Raw genomic sequence first — 21,304 nt, 5'->3', positions numbered from 1 at the left:
GCCTCGTTGGACGTAGAATCGCTGTTTACCAACGTACCTGTGGACGAGACAATCGGAATGATAGCCGACAGAGTGTATCGTGATCCAGCCTGTACTCCTCTTGACATGCCAGAAAGTATTCTGAGGAAACTACTCCAAGCTTGTACTAAAGAGGCACCCTTCTTGAGCCCGGATGGGCACATGTATAAGCAAGTAGATGGGGTCGCCATGGGTTCTCCCCTAGGTGTCCTGTTTGCAAACTTCTACATGGGTACCATCGAGCAAAAAGTCTTAGTCGACATGAACTTGAAACCGGCCATATACTGCAGGTATGTTGACGACATTTTTACACAGGTACCTGATGTCAGACATCTGCAGGAGCTGAAGGAGGCATTTGAGCAGAGTTCCGTGCTGCGTTTCACTTACGAGACGGAAAAGGATGGGAAGCTGCCTTTTCTAGATGTAACAGTCATGGAAAAGGGCGGAGGTTTCCACACTGCAGTCTACACAAAGGAAACAAACATAGGAATGTGCCTAAATGCCAACAGCGACTGCCCTGACAGGTACAAGAGGAGTGTTGTTAACGCATACGTCGACCGTGCTCTCAGCCACAGCTCAGAATGGAAGCAAGTCGACGAAGAACTCTGTAGGGTAAGGCAAGTCCTAGTCAATAACGGCTTCTCCAATGGTTTCATCGAAGACATCATAAGAAGGAAAGTGAAAAGCCATGCAACCTCCGAAGAGACAACTAACACAACACCTATACCCCCTATTAGACTATTTTACAGGAACTTCTTTTCCACAGCTCATAAAACGGAGGAAAGGGTCCTGAAAGATATTGTTAATAGAAACGTTATCCCTACAGACAAAAATCAGAGGATACAACTGACGATTTACTATAAAACCAGAAAAACGGCCAGCCTACTCATGAGAAACTCTCCAGACACAAAACAGAACGCTTTAAAAGAGACTAACGTCGTCTATGCCTTCAAATGCCCACTTGGGGACTGTAAGCTCCAAAAAACCCAGTATATAGGCAAGACAACAACATCTCTTTCTAGGCGTTTAACGATGCATAAGCAACAGGGCTCCATTAAGGAACATATAATCTCTTCCCATAACCAAACCATCGCCAGAGAAATCCTAGTAAACAACACAGAAATCATCGATAGATACAGCGATAGCAGGCGGCTTGACGTTTGCGAGGCACTACACATCAAGAAGTCAACACCAGCAATCAACAGCCAATTATTGCACAACTATATTCTACCCACCTCAAGACTCCGCTCCAATATAGAAGCATCAAGAAATATGGACCAATAGGCTTTCTACAAACACTTCTATTCAATACCCATTGTTTCTGTTCTGTCTTGTGTTGATACTTTTAATACCCTATTAATATCCCCTAGTGTTCTGTCTTGTGTTAATGCCACATCACCCTTCCCACCTCACTCAAATGTAGATATAAAATCAGGGAAACGCAAGTTCTAATCAGTTGTGTATTTGTGAAGTCTTTGAAAATGTAATAAGTTTTACGAAACGCGCCCGTGTCGCGTCAGACTAGAAATAAAAATGAATTTTGGAGAAGTGATTTTTGATTTACCTCCAACAGTGAAGCGTAATGTACGAAAGATTGAGAAAATTCGTGTTAGAATTATTAATCTTACTTTTTCGGTCATATTTAATAATACATGTCTACAGGAAAGACTGCTACCATAATATATATATATATATATATATATATATATATATATATATATATATATATATATATATATATATATATATATATATATATATATATATATATATATATATATATATATTTATATATATATATATATATAACTAAGTTTTCAGTGAGTTTTCAGTTGCATATTGTCCTGGGGACCATTCAGGCTTGTTCGCATATATATATATATATATATATATATATATATATATATATATATATATATATATATATATATATATATATATATATATATATATATATATATAAATTGTACATATTTCTATAACCTGGTGTTATATATTTCTTGTCTTATAAGGAATCACGGGGCACTCTGATATCATATATAGATACAGTCATTGTCCCTAGACCATACTTAACACTGTACCAGATATTACGAGCTGTGCATATGAACCGTAACATCCTCATTGATAACAAGCTGAATTTCCAGGGACATCTTCTAAATATATGAAAAAAAAGTTTCTAAAACTGTTGGCATTCTTTCTAAGATCAGATTTTATGTATCTCGCCCTGCCCTGGTGACGCTCTATTACTCTCTCATCCATCCTTATCTCAACTATAGTATTTGTGCTTGGGGTTCTTCTACCCAAAATCATTTACGACCTCTAATTACCCAACACAAAGCTTCTATTAGAACAATATCTAACTCTGGCCCCAGACAGCACTCGGTACCCTTACTCAAATCTTTGAATATGCTAGATATTAAGTCACTGCACATCCTCTCATGTGTACACAATATATTTAAAACTCTGAATTGTAATGTCAATCCTGACATTAAAAGCTTCTTAGAAGGTTGTAACTGAACCCATGGGCACCACACCAGAAAACAAATACCTATTTGATATTCCAAGAGTATGACTTAATCAAACTAGAAATGCTTTTTAAATCAAGGAACCCAGAATGTGGAGTGACCTTCCCAATCATGTCAAAGGCTGTACCTCTCTCAACCAGTTTAGGATGAAAACTAAGTACTACCTAATTAACTCCATGTAACCTACTGTCATGTTCACAGAAAATGGTACCATCCGTTTTCTATGTGCGGCGGCTGAGACGCCAGAGGAAGGTAAACAATAGAGCGTACAGGACGCCCGCCAAGCTTGGTAGCTACTAGTCATGTAATCATATTAAGTATTAAAGTCAGTAACCAAGTCATGACTTTACATCAACCCTACAACCAAGACTTCCTCAGTAACACACAAACACCACACCTACCTTACCCCTAAATGTCAACCCATGTCTAACTATTTTTAAACAATGCTGTTTGTTTGTAACACAGGGGGGGGGAGGGTGGTTCCAATAATTCTAATGCTCTCTTCCCCTCCTTTCTCTCTCTCTTTCTCTGCCTGTATTTTATCTTTGTTCTCTGTACCAAGGGACCCCAAAACTTTCACTTGAGCCGACCCCATGCCACGTGGTCTTAAGACGATTGAACGACTTAAGATTCTACAACCTGTATGACGTGACAGACTTGTAGCAAAACCCTAGGGTCACCTTTTCGCTGCCACCACCAGACCTGCAACACTGAGCAATGATCGAGGTCTGGATCGATCATGCTAATCAATAACTTTGGGGCTTGATCCCCACTAGTAACATATAACCTTGGATCTTAAGTGTGGAATTAAAAATCAACGGGAATGATAATTCTGATTCGGTGTTAGAATCGGCGCCCAATTCAAATCGGCCTCGTGGAGACAACGTGACAAGGACAAATTCACATAAATATAGCACACACATGGAATTAATGACAATGCAGATTACAAGCTAATTAATTTATTCCAAAACTAAACAAAATCTAAAACAAGATCACTCCCTGATTTGAACACTCCCTGACTTTACATTTAATGGCAATGAGTTGACCTATACCTATAAGACTCTGAGCAACTTTACCTTCTATAGACTAGCTAGATGTTGGTGCTGTCTTGGGGCCGATGATGGAAGGCCACCTGCTCGAGCTGCTCCTCAAACCACACTGATCTCTGCTCGTCTGGTCTTCCTCAGACCAGAGCATTGTATTGTTCCGCTTAGTATCTAAATTACTTGCAAGACTTAAGTTTAACAATTAACCTCTGTTGCACTGAATGATCCAGATTGGTTGAATTATTTTAACTGACCCCCCCCTCCCCGCTCAGCTCGTTGATGCCGTGAGGGGGGGCTTAGTGGGCAGCTGCCGGAGTGTGATGCTCCTTGGGACAGTCCTCTGTCCTTTTCTGGCCTTGTGCTCCTGCTGCCGTCCTCTCCAATTGTGCTGAGCACCTTTTCCTTTTCCTTCTGTTTCGTTTTTCTCTCCCCTCTTCTCCTATCTGCTTGTCGTTTCCTGCCGACCTTTTGCTTGTTTTGGTTCTTTCTTTGGACTTCTTCTATTTTGACGCCTGGGTGATTGAGGAGGCATACTCTTGCATCCGTAGAACTGTTGTACCCGACGTCTCGAGCGAGGGGAACCTTTTATTGTCAATCCCCCTTTCGTCGCTGAACCCGATCTCGACGGACTGACGGTTCTTAAGGTGGCGTTTGTGGGGCGTATACTCACGACGCACCCCTAGGGGGCCCCAGCATGATCGGCGATAGCTTCCTGTTTGGTGTCCTGCCTCTAATTGTGGCTCCATGGTGGGTATGGGGGCACATTCGTGGATGAATTTCTTTCTCTTCGTCTCTATGTCGATAAATGTTTCCGTTGTACCCTCTCAGGCTCGTGGGGTGGGCGACCAAGCCCCCGAGTCGGCCTGTATTGGAAGACCAGGCTCTGTAGTTCCCGCTGCGTTGGGCCCCGACCTTGCTCCTCCTTTGACCGTCTTGACTTCGTCCCCTAGCTTCCCTCCCTCCTCTGTGGTTGGGTTGAGCCTCCAGCCCCCAGTGGTGACCACTTCGTCCCCTGGTGCGGCTAAGGGGCCATGTCACCGAAAGTCCGATGAAAAATGGAATATTTACGAAAAATTACGAAAAATACTACAACGTTCTGGCAACACTGTGGTCCAAACCGTTTAATGATATCTTGAAAAATAACGTAATTAGAGTCAAATTTCCCGCTGCAACTTTCGTGAATCTGGTCCTCGCGCCGTGAGTACGCCGCGGGGTATTGTATCTTACGTTGTAGATGTCTTATTTTTCGTAATAGCGTTGAAAATAACATGTTATGCATAAAATGTATATAAACTAACCATATGGCAACACAACATATGGTCTGACACGAGGGTGGTGCAGTCAGTGACTGCGTGTCTCTCATGGAGAGAGGATGTATGCTGACGCGCTCACACAATATCTCCCAGAACATGCTATTTTTGGATTTTTAGCTATTTTTAGCTATTAGCAAAAACCACATCTAGTATCGGGCCCCTGCGAAAGGGAGATGGAACTTTCACCGATGACAACAAAGAAATGAGCGAGCTACTGAGGAAGTACGACTCTGTTTTCAGCGAGCCATTAAACACACTAAAGATTGATAATCCAAATGAATTTTTCATGGATACGATACCAACATCAAATCATATATCAGACGTCACCCTATCCCAACTGGATTTTGAAGAAGCCATAAACAGTATGCCTATGCACTCTGCACCAGGCCCGGATTCTTGGAACTCCATATTCATAAAGAACTGTAAAAAACCACTATCGCAGGCCCTCCACATTCTGTTTAGACAAAGCCTAGATACTGGCGTTATTCCTGATATACTAAAAACAGCAGAGATAGCACCACTTCATAAAGGAGGAAATAAGGCAGAGGCAAAAAATTACAGACCAATAGCACTAACATCGCACATCATAAAATTTTTTGAGAAAGTGCTAAGAAGTAAGATCACAAAATACATGGAATCACAGCAACTCCATAACCCTGGACAACATAGTTTCAGAACAGGGCGCTCTTGCCTGTCGCAGTTGCTGGACCACTATGATATGGCATTAGATGCTATGGAAGACAAACAAAACGCTGATGTAATTTACACAGATTTCGCAAAAGCTTTTGATAAATGTGACCATAGTGTTATTGCACATAAAATGCGTTCAAAAGGAATTACCGGAAAAATAGGCAGATGGATCTACAATTTCCTGACCAACAGAACCCAATCTGTAATAGTCAACAAAATAAAATCCAGCCCATCAACCGTGAAGAGCTCAGTTCCCCAGGGTACTGTGCTTACTCCAGTACTTTTTCTCATCCTCATATCGGACGTAGACAAGAACACAACCTATAGCACTGTATCATCCTTTGCAGATGACACTAGGATCTTCATGAGAGTAGGCAACATAGAGGACACGGCAAACCTCCAGTCAGATGTAGATCAGGTCTTTCTATGGGCAACAGAAAATAATATGGTGTTTAACGAAGATAAGTTCCAGCTCATGCGCTATGGAAAAAATGAAAATATAAAAACGGAAACCACGTACAAAACTCAGGCAAATCATAACATAGAACGAAACGGCAATGTAAAGGATCTGGGTGTACTCATGTCGGAAGACCTTACCTTTAAAGAACACAATAAAGTAGCTATCACAACTGCAAGAAAAATGACAGGTTGGATAACAAGAACTTTTCACACTAGAGATGCTATACCGATGATGATACTTTTCAAAACGCTTGTGCTCTCTAGAGTGGAGTACTGCTGCACAATGACAGCACCTTTCAAAGCTGGAGAAATTGCTGACCTGGAGAGCGTGCAGAGATCCTTTACTGCTAGAATCCACTCAGTAAAACATCTAAACTATTGGGACCGACTAAAGAGCCTAAAACTGTACTCCCTTGAGCGCAGGCGGGAGAGGTACATAATAATTTACACGTGGAAAATATTAGAGGAGCTGGTCCAAAACCTGCACACAGAAATAACATCACATGAGACCAGAAGACATGGCAGGATGTGCAGAATACCCCCGTTGAAAAACAGAGGTGCAACTGGTACTCTGAGAGAGAACTCTATCAACATCAGAGGTCCGAGACTGTTCAACACGCTTCCACTACACATAAGGGGCATAACTGGCCGACCCCTCACAGTGTTCAAGAGAGAACTGGATAAGCACCTCCAAAAGATACCTGATCAACCAGGCTGTGACTCATACGTCAGGCTGCGAGCAGCCGCGTCCAACAGCCTGATTGATCAGTCCGGCAACCAGGAGGCCTGGTCGACGACCGGGCCGCGGGGACGTTAAGCCCCGGAAGCACCTCAAGGTAACCTCAAGGTAAGGTTGGCGAGATCCCTGTTCGGGTCTCCAAGAATGTTCAGATGAATGACAGTGTTGGCACTATTCTCCTCCCGCCCCATGTTGCAACCGGTGTTCGGAATCTGCAGGATTGCCACGATGATATTCGGCATATCCTTGATGCCCAAGGCCATTCTGTCCTCCAGGCTGACTCGTTTACTCGTCCCCCTCGTGGTCGTCGCGGTCAACCCCTTCGTGTTGTGAAGATCACCTTTGATGGTAGGACCCTTCCATCCTCTGTCATTCTTGCTGGTGCTAGGTGCTCTGTCCAGGAGTATATTCCTTCTCCTCGGCTTTGTAACAAGTGCTGGAGGTTTGGGCATGGTGCCCTCCACTGCTCTGGGACTGTCTCTCTCTGCCCTTTATGTGGGGATGAAGGTCACTCTTAGTCGGAGTGCACTTCTCCCCAAGCTCGCTGCCTCAACTGCGGTGAGGCCCATCCTACCTTCTCCCGTGCCTGTATTCATTACAAGCTTGAGGCGGCCGTCCTCAACTTGAAGCACCGGGAGCGTTTATCTTTTCCTGAGGCGAGGCGCCAGGTTCGCCGGCTCCAGCCTTATGCTAACGTCTCTTATGCTCACGTGTTGCGCTCTTCCTCTCCTCGTCCTTCCCCCCTTCCTCAGACTCACAACCGTTTCCGGGCCTTGGACCCTGATACGCCCACTGCCCCCTCCTCTGTTCCTTTGAGTTCTGTCCCGAAGGGTCTCCCTCCTGGTCCTCTGTCTGGGGTTCCCCTTCTTTCTACCCGGTCTGTCATGTCTCCTGTGTCTTCTTCCTCGTCTCCCTCTGATCCTCCTTCATATCCTCTTCCTCCATCTATTGGCTCTCCCCGCCGCCTGTCGGTGCAGGCGGATGTCCATCGCTCTCCTAACGGCCGTCGTGTGTGCTTCTCCTGTTGAGACACTGGAATCCGTTGCCCGTTACGTAGTTGCTGGGACACCGGTCTCTTTAAGTCAGAAGCGTAAGCCTGGCTCCTCTCCTTCCTCCTCCCCGGCAGGTTAGAAGGCTTCGCTTTCTTCCTCAGCTCCTACTTCTGGCTCTGTTGCTCCTTCCCCTCCCATTTCTGTGCTTGCGCCCCCTATTCCTGCTATGGAGGTTTCTTTGGCCCCTGCTTCCCTTTCGGTTGCTGCTCTTGCTGAGGTGTACTCCCCTCTTTCTACATCCCCTCTTCTTGCTGCTGCCCTTGACTGCTCCTCTCCGTTGTCTCCTCCTCTTCCTCCTCCTCCTCCTCCTCCTCCTCCTTCGAACCCCGCCCGCAAACCTCTGGTCTGTTCTTCCGCTTCCTTCCCTTCGTCTTTGCTCAGTTTACCCATGCCCCCTAACCCTGACTTTGCTGACCCTGATCCCGACCCTGATATTCTTTAACGTGCTGTGTTGCTCTTTCGCCTTTGTTTCTTCATTGTTCTCTGTTGTTGTCCTTTCCCTTCTCGTCGATGTCTATTCTTCAATGGAACGTTCGAGGTTATTACGCCAATTTCCTCGAACTCCAACTTCTGATTTCGCGGTTTTCGCCCCTTTGTGTCTGTCTCCAGGAGCCGATGCTTGGTGCTCGTCCTGGTCGTTTTCGTGGCTATTTCTTTCTCTTCCCCCCCCCCCCCCAGCCGTTGCTGGGGCTCCTAATTCTTCTGCTCTCTTGATCCGCGCTGATGTTCCCTTTGTTCCTTTACTTTTTCCTTCGCCTCTCCATTGTTCTGCTGCTCGTATCTTTGTGGGGAAATGGTACACAGTTTGTTCCATTTATCTCCCCCCGAGTGTTCCGCTTTCTCTTCCTGATTTGAAACACCTCTTGGACTCCTTGCCGGAGCCTGTGCTCCTGCTGGGTGACTTCAATTGTCGTCATTCTCTTTGGGGTGATGTTCTGACGAATACCCGGGGTCACCTTCTTGAGCCGTTTCTCCTCTCTTCTTCCCTGTCTCTTCTGAATTCTGGTGAGCCCACTCATTTGGACTCTCGGACTCGCACCCTTTCCTGTGTTGATCTTTCTCTCTGCTCTTCTTCTCTTTACTTAGATTTCACGTGGCAGGTTCTTGATGACCTCCATGGCAGTGATCATTTCCCTATCCTTGTTTCCTTTTTCTCGTCTCGCCCTTCCCTCTCTTTTCCTAGGTGGCAGTTTGCTAAAGTGGACTGGAACCTATTTACCCTCAGTGCTGCTCTCTCTGACCTCTCCCTCGCACTCTCCTCCTTTTTCATGACACTGTCTTCGACGCTGCCCTCCGCTCTATTCCTCGCTCTTCCTCTCGGGGTCCACGGAAGTGCGTTCCCTGGTGGAATGCGGACTGTGCTCAGGCTGTTCGCTGTAAGCGTGCAGCCTGGAAGAAGCACCGCCGTAGGCAGACGACCGATTCTTTTCTTTTCTTTCGGAAAGCGAGTGCGGTGGCCCGTAGGGCCATCCGTATGGCTAAACGTGAATGTTGGACTTCTTATGTCTCCAGAATTACGTCCGAAACTCCCCTGCCACAGATCTGGAAGCGTATCCACAAGATTGCGGGTAAGTTCGTTTCCGATGTTTCCCCGGTCTTTGACCTCCGTGGTACTTTTGTGGCAGACCCATTGCAGGTCGCTACCGAACTGGGTTCTCACTTTTCTTCTGTTAGCTCTGGTCTTCATCTTCCCCAATCTTTCTTTCTTCGTAAACCTGTCCTTGAGTTTCGTCCTTTAGATTTCTGCACTCGTCTTCGACTTTCCTATAACGATCCCTTCTCTCTCTCTGAACTTCGTTCTGCCCTGGCTCTCTGCGGTTCTACGGCGGCGGGCTCCGATGGTATTCATTATGAGATGCTTCGCCATCTCCCTCCGTGCACGTCTCAGTATTTACTGAGTCTGTATAATCGGATCTGGGAGTCGTCGTCAGTTCCCTGAGGACTGGCTCGATGCCGTTGTCCTCCCTGTTCGCAAACCAGGGTCTCTGGGAACTTCCCCCTAAGGACTTTCGCCCTATTTCCCTCACAAGTTGTGTCTGCAAACTCTTTGAACGTATGGTTAATGTTCGTCTGATGTGGTTCCTGGAATACCATCACCTCCTGCCTCCCTTCTCAATTTGGTTTCCGCAAGTGCTGCAGCATGACAGATGTCCTGGTGAACTTGGAGGTCTATATTCGTACTGCTTTTGCTGCGAGGACCTCTGTTGTTGCCGTCCTTTTTGAGCTGGAAAAGGCTTAGGACACCACTTGGCGATATTATATTCTGTCCCAGTTTCATTCTTTTGGCCTTCGTGGTCATCTCCCTCACTTTTTCCGCAGCTTCCTCTCTCGTCGTTCCTTTCGGGTGCGCCTTGGTACCGCTCTCTCTGCCTCTTTTCAGCAGTACGAAGGTGTGCCCCAGGGTAGTGTTCTGAGCACTACTCTTTTTTTGGTTGCCCTCAATGGTCTTCTTTCCTCTCTTCCTTCAGGTGTCTTCTCCGCTCTCTATGTCGATGATCTTACCCTTTGCTGTCAGGGTGATGATTCGCATCTCCTTCAGCGCCGACTTCAAATTGCGATTGATGCCGTGTCGTCTTGGGCCATCGATCATGGCTTCAAGTTCTCTACTTCTAAGACTTGTGCCATGTCTTTTACTAGGAAACGGGTCGTTCTTCGTCCCTCTTCGTCACTTTATGGTCATCTCCTTCAGTACAAAGATTCCGCGAAGCTTTTAGGGGTTATTCCTTGACACTCGTTTGTCTTGGTCTCCCCATATCTCTTACCTCCGTGTTGAGTGCTCTAAGGCCCTTGCCCTCCTTTGGGTATTGTCCCATACTTCTTGGGGAGCGGATAGGCGCACTCTCCTTGCTTTACATTCCTCTCTCGTCCTGTCTAAGCTCGATTATGGTTGCCCTGCTTACTCGTCTGCTTCTCCTTCTACTCTTCACCGTCTTGATGCTTTGCACCATGCTGGGTTGCGCCTCAGTTCTGGTGCCTTTCGTTCGACTCCCGTCCTTAGCTTGTATGTTGACACTGGATTCCTGTCTCTCCAGGACCGCCGTGATCGCTACTGTCTTCGCTATCTTGCACGATCCTTACAACATCCTTCCTCTCGATTCTGTCGTGCATTAACTTTTACCCCTCCTGCGGTTCCTGTTCCTCTTCACCACCTCCCTCTTTCTGTCCAGTTATCTCGCTTACAGGATTCTCTTTCCGTTCGTGTTTCAAATGTTTCTCCTCATGTTGTTCCTTCTTTGCTCCCTGCTCCCGTGGAGAGTCCCCCTTCCGCAGTTTTGTACATCCTTGACCCGCATCACTAAAGCTTTTACCCCTCCTACGGTTCTAAAACGCCTTTTCCTTGAGCACTTTTCTTCTCACTCCCGCTCCGTTTCTGTCTTCACTGATGGGTCTAAGTCTGCGGATGGTGTTGGCTACTCTGTTGTTTTTCCTGATCGCACTTATATGTGTCGCTTACCTCCGGAGACTAGCATCTTTACAGCGGAGCTTTATGCTATTCTCTATGCTCTTCGTCTCCTGCTTTCTCGTTGTCAGTCTTCCTTTGTAGTTTTGTAGTTGTTGTTGACTCGCGTAGTGCCCTCATGGCTCTCGGGTCCTTTAATCCGGTTCATCCAGTAGTTGTCGAGATCCAGCGTTGGCCGTTTCTTGTCCACAGTAAATTTAAGTCGGTTGAGTTTTGTTGGGTTCCCAGCCATATTGGTATGTCTTTAAATGAGCGTGCGGATGCTGCCAGCCAAGGAAGCTGTCCGCTCTTGTCCCATCTCTCATAAAGGTATTCTATATTCCGACTTTTACCCGGTTATCCATTCCTCCATTCTTACCCGTTGGCAGGCTTCTTGGTCGTCTGTTACTGGTAACAAACTTCGTACTCTTAAATGTTGTGTTTCCTCGTGGCCGTCCTCCTGCCACTGTAACCGGCGTTGGGAAACAGCTCTGGCGAGGTTGCGTATTGGCCATACTCGCTTAACCCATGGTCACTTGATGGAGCACCGCCCTGCTCCTTATTGTCCTAATTGTATTGTCTCTCTTACGGTCGTGCATGTCCTTCTTGAATGTCCTGACTTCCAGGACGAGCGTGTGTCTTGCTTTCTGACCGCCCCTCGCGGTCGCCTGTCCCTCAATGGAATTCTTGGTGACTCGGATACTTTTGATATCGTTCGCCTTATGCGTTTTTGTTCTCGTATTGGCATCCTTGGTGATATTTAGCGCCCTCTGATTATTCTGCACATTTGATGGTGCTACATAGCCTTCCCGGTTTGGTGCCTTCTTTTGATAATTACTTACTTACTTATTTTAACTGAAGTTAAATTACACAAGCATCTTAAGGAAGAGCTATTCCCGATCACGAAATGGCTATTTGACCTTTGAGAAATAGTGACATGGAAACCTCTGGTGACCTGTGACCGCCAGGTCACTCCGCTATACGGCCTAGTCGTAGCTCGTGACGTCACTGATGGTGACTTAACTCAATTCTCCTAATAATTAGAATACTCCTGATTCTATAACAATGAATATTATACAATACAATTTTAATACAAAATGAATGAAGGCTAATTTCTCTAAATAAGTGAATACTATAGAATGATTCATTATACGAAACTTGTGGACAAAGGCGTCAATTATTTTCACCACGAATTCCCTGGGGTCAGGACCCGGGTCAATACACGTGGGTCCAGCTTCCCATTCTCCCTTGTACATAAAACATTCTGGATAATTCCTACAACAAACCTAGTTTGCTACATGTTGACCAACTTGTATATTGGCAATTTTCTACCATGTTCCCCCCCCCCTTTTTTATCTTTTTTTTCAACGCAATTTATACTTTAAGCTCAGTTACTATTAAGTTTTAGTCCAAGTGTTTTTCCCCACCTCACCTTGCCCGAAACGCTATGCATACTAGTGGCTTTAGGTATTGGATGTACTAGCTCTATATTTAAATCCAACATTATGTTTGTAACTAATCCTCTATGTATGTACTTTTACCTGAATAAAAATCTGATTTGATTTGATTTGATGTGAAGATGGATACAGTTGGACGAATGAAAAGGACCCTTACAGGTCTGAAAGGTCACTTGACCAGGCAGTCCAACAAATGTCATGATCTGTCTCAACAGTCACCCATTGACTGTGTAGAGCTAGAAAGCATCTTCAAGTTGCCAAAGACAAGTTTGAGCAAATTAAAGAACATATGAATTTATATTTGTCTGAACTTAACAAGACACCAATTGACGGAACAGAATTAGATGATATAGTGCGAGATTTAGCCCAGTACGAAGATGATGTACAAGTTAAAGTGCAACACTTTGCCAAGTTGATTACTGGAACAAAATAGTCACAACTTCTACAAATCTTCAACAAACTGAAGTCAAATTACCCCGGATTAGTCTACCCACATTCTTTGGAAGTGAGAATTAAAGTTGGGACAATTTCTGGAATAAATTTGTAGACTCAGACTTGTAGAATAAACAGTAGACTCAAACTAATATTCCTAAAACTTCAAAGTTCACCTATTTACAAGGTCAACTACGAGATGAAGCCTTGAAGGTAATCTCAAACTTAAACCTGACCAGTGAATGGCTACTACCTATCTGTTCAATTGCTTAAAAGCAACTATGACAACAACGAAAGGAATATTACTATTTTAGTCCAAAAATTGCTGGATCTACAAGCTACCAATAATTCTACTGATTCTCTTCAAACCTTTAGGTTAGAACTAGAATCCTTATTCAAGGCCTTAAGTCTTACAGTCAACCTTCAGACTGCTGAATGGATGACACGAGTAGTTTGTAAAGCGCAAGTTATCAGGTGAAACACTGGATAAACTGTGTACTTCGTACAATAACACCTCTCTGACTATGACACAAATCACAGAAAGTTTACGCTCCATAGTCGAATGACAAAGAGCCAGTCAAGATGGGAAAAGTATTTCAACCCATTCTACTAATACTCATCGTAAAACCCAAGGTATTGTGACTACTACAGCAAAACCAAACATAACTAAATCATCTCTCAAGTGGAAAACCAATAACGTGGGTACTTGTACAGTGAATCCCTCACAACCAGTAGTGAGTGTAACTTCTAAAACTCCTTCTACAATGGAGAAATGTTTGTTCTGTCAAGAACACAACGCTCATAAATTTCATAATTACTTAACTCGCAGTATGAGAATCAAACGTCTCAAAGAAGTGCACAGATGCAATAAATGCATGGGATCTCATGACCCCAACAAATGTACTGTTGTCCTACATGTGTGCAACAAATGCCATAAAGGTCAACATCAGTCTACACTGTGTGGAGACACCCACCAAAGGTTATCAAATCCTCATGTAGATTCAAGTAATTCCACCACTGTACAATATTGCAAGGTACATCAGGAGTTGAATGTACTTGCTACAGAATCAGGTAATACTACCACGTTACCTACAGCTCAACTGAGACTAACTAACAAGAAGTCTAGGATCACCACTCGAGGTTTTTTTTGACCAAGGTTCTCAAAAGACCTTTATTACTCAACAACTGGCTGATCAGTTAAAGCTGAAAACTTTTAGTCAAATGAAACTGAATATTTCAGGATTCTTGACCAATTCCGGACCTCATGATTACAAAGCTGTAAGAGTTTTGGTACGCCTAGGAGGCTATACTAACCCAATACAAGCCATCATCGTTGACAAGATCCCATCTGACCTATATGTATCAGGTCTTGGGCATACAACCAAGCTTCTAAAACAGCATCATGAAGTTGGCTGAATATAAGATAAATTCTGGCCACCTCACCGATGTCGGTATTCTTGTAGGGGCAGATTATTTTTACAGGTTTATTACTAGATGCACTAAGCAACGTGGAATGAATTTGTTGCTGTCTGCTGGAGGAAAATTACTTACAGTACCGGTGTTATGCCAGAACAAATCTACACCCACAATTAACCAACAAAATAATTCAATCATATTGGAGTGACTAGGCTTGAAACAGTCACCACTACAACTTAGCATTCTCTTAGCACTACAACCACTACATTCTCATGGCTGAGAATGATTCTGATCCCCCTTTGTGTAAATTATGGGATTTAGACACCTTAGGTATTGTCCCTGAACATCCATGCCAACTGTGTCTCAACTCAGTGATCTATCAAGATAACCAATACTGGGTTAAATTGCCATTGAAGCTGAATCATCCACAGCAATTTAAATTATTTCATGGCATTCACACAATTAAATCACAGATAGTTAGGTTACACAAACAACCTGACAAACTACGATTGTATAACGAGTTGATACAGCGACAACATGCAAACAAATTTATAGAAGTTGTTGAACAAGATAATAACAAACTAGGGCATTATTTGCCTCACCACGCTATTTTGTAAGATTCAGTTACGACACCAATTAGAATTGTGTTTAACTGTAGCGCCAAAGTAATGGTAGATAGTGTGTCCCTTAATGATTGCCTACAAACTGGGCCGAGTCTAACTCAACAACTCAGCCTTTTTGAGGGCAGGTTTGCAAGAGGAAGCCCGTGAATTTACTAATTTTTTCTGGATAAAGGATCCTTGTGATCCTAATAGTGAAATCATCATATATAGATTCGCTTCATTCCTATTCGGAGTTACATCTTCACCATTTTTACTCCAAGACACCTTGGAAACCAATTTGAAGAAATCTGATAGTCCATTCAAGACTGAAATTAGTAACAACCTATATGTCGATAACTTCCAGGAACTACCAATGATGAAACCAAATTAGTGGAAATTTATCATGAGGCTAACAGCAAGTTACTGGGAGCCAATAAGCCTTTCCAGTTATGGGCCTCTAATAATCAATAACTGAATCAAATAATCGAGGATGAATTTCCCGAGTATCAAGTACCACATAAATTGAAAGTTCCTGGCATGGAATGTTATACTTCCACTGATGAATTAAATATTAAGTCTGTGGAAACTAATAATTCTCCCTTAACCATGAAAAAGTTACTCTCGTATGTCAGTAAACTATTTGATCCATTAGGCTTACTTAGATCTATTTTAATTAAGGGTAAACTCCTCATACAAGAGTGCTGGCAGACTAATATGGGTTGGGGCAATCCGTTACCTAATGATCTGCAAGATAAATGGCAGCAATTATCTACGGATTTCAATAACTTAGTTTTCTGAAATTTCCTCGTAATGCTTTAGGACAGAATTTACACACAAATTTGCAAGCGTTTTGCGATGCCTCATGCAAAGCATATGGCGCAGTAGCCTATTTATTAAACACTCAACAATCATTTTTACTCACTTCTAAGGCAAGAGTGGCCCCAATTAATAAATGGTCCTTTCCCCAAATGGAGTTAACTGCTTTATTCGTAGGTGTAAGTCTGGCTCATTGCTTGATTAAGACATTCGGTAATATTCACTTTGGTGAGATAGTAGTGTGGTCAGACAATGAGGCAATCTTACAATGGGTAAAAAGCAACAATAACAACAAAGCTCCCTACGTCAGTAACAGAGTTAGGGAAATACGAGAACTAGCAGGTGACTATAAATTGAGACATGTCCCGACCAAGGACAATCCAGCTGATTACTTATCAAGAGGATTAACCTTGAAACAACTAGTTAAAACCGAAATGTGGTTTACAGGACCCCAATTTTCAGTGGTTAGTGGCCCAAACAGAAGCCACAAGTCATTGTGACCAATATCACTGTCCCCATTGAGGATCCAAAACCCCCTCGATCGATCTATTAATCCTAACCATTATTCTAGCTTATGAAAATTACTAGTAGTTACTCAAGTTGTATTTGATTTCTTTAATAAGATAGGAATTTAATATCAGTTTCCAAGTCCCCTCAAATACTGGGTCAAACAAGCTCAAATGGAGACTTATGGAAGAAAATATGAACATCTTCCAGACAAATTAACCAAGTCTCTGGGTATTTGGTTTGATTCTGACAATTACAACATCTTATGGTGTGGAGGATGTCTGTTTCATGCGGAAATTGACTTAGAAGCAAAGAATCCAATGCTTTTGTCTCGTCACCACATCATAACTAAAATTATAGTTTTACATCACCACGAACATAGAACATTGTACGGTTGAGTATTAGACACTCTGATTTACGACAAAAATTTAGGCTTCCTCAGAGTCGTCAAACTGTCTAGTCCCTTAATAAATCTTGTGTGATCTGCAGGAGGTATAATGCTCGAGTGTGTACCCAGGACCTCCACCACTTCCTTAAGAATTTCACCCGATAAAATTCGGGTGAAAGCCTATACAGGCTTCTTCACGTGTGCAACCACACGAGGCATACACTTAGAAGTAACTTCTGACGTGAGCGCAGAAGCCTTCCTACGAGCCTTTCGTAGGTCTGCAGCACGTCGATCTTGTCCCGAACTGATGATCTCTGATAATGTATTTAACTTTGTGACAGAAGAAGCTTGCTTAAGGGAAATATGGAAGCATCCAGAGGTACATGCAGTCTTAAAGCAAAGACAGTGCCACTGGAAATTTATACCTCCACGAGCACCGTGGCAGTGAGGATTTTACGAGCGCATGGTAGGCATGGTGAAGAAATGCTTAAGGAAGGTTTCACATCGACAGAAGATTAACCTTACCGAGTTGCAAACCTTTGTCACAGAAATAGAAGCACAAGTCAACAACAGACTATTAACCTATCTTTCAGATGACTTCTCCCAGAGAAATCCCCTGAGTCTCTCTCATCTGATTCATGGTAGCCTTCTGAGCCCTCTGATATCTCTAGAGGATGAGGATCTGGAAGGGCCTTCATGTGTTGGAAGAAGTGACTTAGTGGAAAGTTACAAACATCTTTCGAGAGTGATAGGCAGGTGGAATGAAGTGTGGACTCGTGAATATCTAACTGCTCTGAGAGAGTATCATTATGGAGCTGCAAGCCCATATAATGAAGTTCAATTAAAACCAGGTGATCTAGTCTTAGTTGATAGTGATGGACTCAGGCTAGATTGGCCTATTGGCAAAACTGTTGATGTACATCCTGATCACCAAGGTGTATTAAGAATAGTTAGGGTTCAGTGTCAAGGCATGACCACCCTAAAAACTCTAGAAAAATTAGTACCACTAGAACTAGCAAAACATGAATGTTTTTCAGAGGCAAATTCACCCCAAGTTTCAGAAAACAGTAAATCTGTCCACCTGAGTACACGTCCATCTAGAATGGCTGCTCAACAATGCAAGCTGAAACTCAAACAATACTTTGATTCTGCTTAAGTTGCCGATAATCATCTCCTGATGTTAAAAATATTTCTTGAATCTTCAGAATGATTCAATGATCAAGTTACTTAACCAGTAGAAGTCATTGAGACACAAATCATTGAATTTGCTGTAGATTTAGAGATTTCTTAATCTTAGAAGATTTAATTTTTAATATTTAAATTCTGATATGTTCCCATAAAGACTTTGTCACATCTGTTACACAGATACAGGATATCCGTCCTGTACATACTAACGTACTAACTTATTAACCTAATGAATATTACTTCAAGGTAGAGGGATAGGTACTTTAGTACTGAACCATAAACTGCGACCCGTGTTTCCTCCCCCCTGAGGTATATTGGAAATTTCCAACACTTTATTACTTCAGTACTTTAAGAAAAAAATTCCTGTACTGTGTAATATAATTTGCTAATACTACTAACTAGTAGAGTAGTGAAAATAACATCATTTAATTAATGGGTAATAATGCTTCATTTCCCAGAAATTCTAGTCGAGTGTTGCATCAGCACACATGATGAGAGGGAAAATTATTTAAGAGAATTGTCTTAAGATCTCTTTATTTCATATTACTTAATGAGAATTATTATTTAATAACTCTATTGTCACGAATATGCTCAGTGAATTAAAGCTGATAAAATGTTTATCTTCGTTTTAAATCATATTGTTTATTAGCTGGTAATAATTCCAGCAATTACGAATTGTCACTCAGAGCATTCATTGATAACAGAATTTCTATACAGCTCTCTCTCATATTGAGAGACAAACATGGAAGCGAGAAGTACCTAGGGAACAGGGAAAAGTTCATGTGACCAAATGAAGGAAATGTTTGCCCAGGTTTTGGAGGATATCAGGAGGGAGATACAGGAAATGAATAATACAATAAGCAACCTAAAAAGCGAGCTGACAGCAGCAAAGGAGGAGATTAAATCCCTCAAAGAGAACAATACTAAGGCTGAGACTCAAATAATTATCCAAAGACAAGATGGAAATGGTACATTGGAAGGTAATGCCATTGTACAAGCAACATTTGCAGAAATGCTAAAAAAGAACTCGGAAGTAATGTCCACAGTGAGGGAGGTATCCCTGAAGGTAGCCACCCCACAGGAAGCAGCAAGATCCACTAGTCAGCTGCTGGAAAGAAAAAGATCAGTGGTAGCTGTGGGTATTAAAGAGCAGGAAGGCTACAATAGAACAATGTAATGATAAGGACAGAGTGGCAGTGAATGAAATACTAAAGGGGCTAGAGATGGGAGTGGTTGAACATAGCATTGAGAAGGTTTTCAGGTTAGACTAGTACAACAAGGACAGAGACCGCATTTTAAAGATAGTGTTTGCAAACGAGACTACAAAGGAGAAGATTCTAACAAGGATATGAGGGATAACCTGCAATATGAGGGAGACTTAAGAAAAGTATTCCTTCAGAGGGACGTGACGAGGGAGGAGAGCCATGGTGGCAGAAGCAAGGAAGAAGCACAGGGCGAGAGGAGAAAACCAGGAAATCACAGCCCGCAACACAACATTCACAGAGGTGAGGGGGAACTAACAACCAGCAACCCAGTAACACCAGAGGAGAGAGCAACTCCTCCACCCTCCACTGCATAGAAACTCCCCCCTACCCTGAACCCTCCCTACCCCCACTCAAATGCTCAGTCAACTCTCCCTCCCCCTACCTGACTCCATTCCCACCTTGCTACCCCTCTCCAACTCCCACCATGTCCCCCTTCCCCTTTCAATCACTGTCCTCCCTTCTCCTTCATCCCATACCCTCCCTGTCCCCCTTTACTTGACCCATCACCCCTCACTCCAGTATCCTCTGAGAACCCTGTTATCCACCCCACAAATCCTTACATACTTGGAATAGCTTCCCCCATTAGCAGAACACTCACCAAGAAGGGGCCATGAGAAGTAGCAGAAGAAAGTGAGTTTCAAGGCAATGTACACTAACATAGATGGGATTACTAATAAAACAAATGAACTTGGAGAATAGGTACTTGAAGAAAACCTAGACATAATAGAACTCACAGAAACAAAGCTAACGAAAACCATAACAAATGCAATGTTTACACAGGACTACTATGTTGTGAGGAAAGAGAGAGAGAGAAGAAAGAGGAGGTGGTGGTGTAGCTCTGCTGGTAAGAAAAGGCTGGGATTTTGAGGAGATGGTTATGCAGGGTGTGAGGGTTTCAGTGATTACATAACAGGTACCACAGGAACTGGAGGACAAAAAATTAAAGTCGTAGTCTTATATAACCCACCACCAAATGACAGAAGCCCCAGACTGAAATATGATAGAAATACAATGGCCACAATTAACATACTAGAGAGAGCAACTTCTCTTGCTAGCAGGAATGGATTTAAACTACTAAACATGAGAGACCTCAACCATAGGAAAATAGACTGGGAGAACAGAGACCTACGTGGAGGACCAGATGCATGGAGAGCTAAGCTGCTGGACGCGCTAACAAGAAAATTTCTAAGACAACACATCAAGGGACCGTCAAGAATGAGAGGGGAAGATGAACCAACCATGCTTGATCTGATACTTACCCTAAATGGGTGAGATATAAGGGAAGTTAAGTTGGAAGCATCATCGTGAATGAGTAATCACAGTGAATTGATCTTTGAGTACCTGGTAGAACTAGGATTTATCTTCTCCAAAAAAGAACTAGGAAACAAAAGGCTAGCATACCGAAAACGAAATTATGAGGAGATGAGAAGTTTCCTAAGGGATATGCCATGGGACATAGACTTCAGAGCTAAGTCCGTACATGACATGATGGACTATGTCACCCAAAAGCATCAGAGGGCAGTAAACAGGTTCATCCAGGCCCAAAACAAAAAATCTGAGAAGCAAAAGAAGAAGCCATGGTTTAATAGGGCATGTATGGAAGCAAAGGGACTGAACAAAAGGGCATGGAGGAACTTCCGAAATAACAGAACACCAGAATGCACAAAGAGATACCAGAGAACCAGGAATGAGTATGTTAGTGTGAGAAGAGAAGCTGAGAAAAAGTATGAAAATGACATAGCAAACAAAGCCAAGACCAAAACAAAACTACTCCTTAGTCACATCAGGAGGAAAACAACAGTGAAAGAATAGGTAATGAAACTTAGAACAGGCGAGGACAGCTATGCAGAGAATGTCAAAGAGGTGTGGGAAGAGCTTAAAAAGAGGTTCCAGGAGGTCTTCACAATAGAACAAGGTCAGTTCACTGCACTAGGAGAGAGGCCAATATACCTGGC

At 43.2% G+C, this 21,304-nt stretch overlaps 2 protein-coding genes across 2 annotated transcripts; both read left to right on the top strand.

The window, feature by feature from the left end:
* The first annotated feature begins 17,008 nt into the window (after positions 1-17,008).
* Positions 17,009-17,347, top strand: LOC138373062 (uncharacterized). Its single transcript, XM_069339087.1, has one exon. The coding sequence runs from the start codon at positions 17,009-17,011 to the stop codon at positions 17,345-17,347; it is 339 nt and encodes a 112-aa protein (XP_069195188.1).
* A 15-nt stretch (positions 17,348-17,362) lies between these two features.
* LOC123761186 (uncharacterized) lies at positions 17,363-18,055 on the top strand. Its single transcript, XM_045747129.2, has one exon. The coding sequence runs from the start codon at positions 17,363-17,365 to the stop codon at positions 18,053-18,055; it is 693 nt and encodes a 230-aa protein (XP_045603085.1).
* The last annotated feature ends 3,249 nt before the right edge of the window (positions 18,056-21,304 follow it).

The sequence above is a fragment of the Procambarus clarkii genome, chromosome 41, assembly GCF_040958095.1.
Source record: "Procambarus clarkii isolate CNS0578487 chromosome 41, FALCON_Pclarkii_2.0, whole genome shotgun sequence".
In the NCBI taxonomy this organism is placed as follows: domain Eukaryota; kingdom Metazoa; phylum Arthropoda; class Malacostraca; order Decapoda; family Cambaridae; genus Procambarus; species Procambarus clarkii.
The sequence above is the reverse complement of the archived record's forward strand: the minus strand, read 5'-3'. Positions and strand labels throughout refer to the sequence as shown.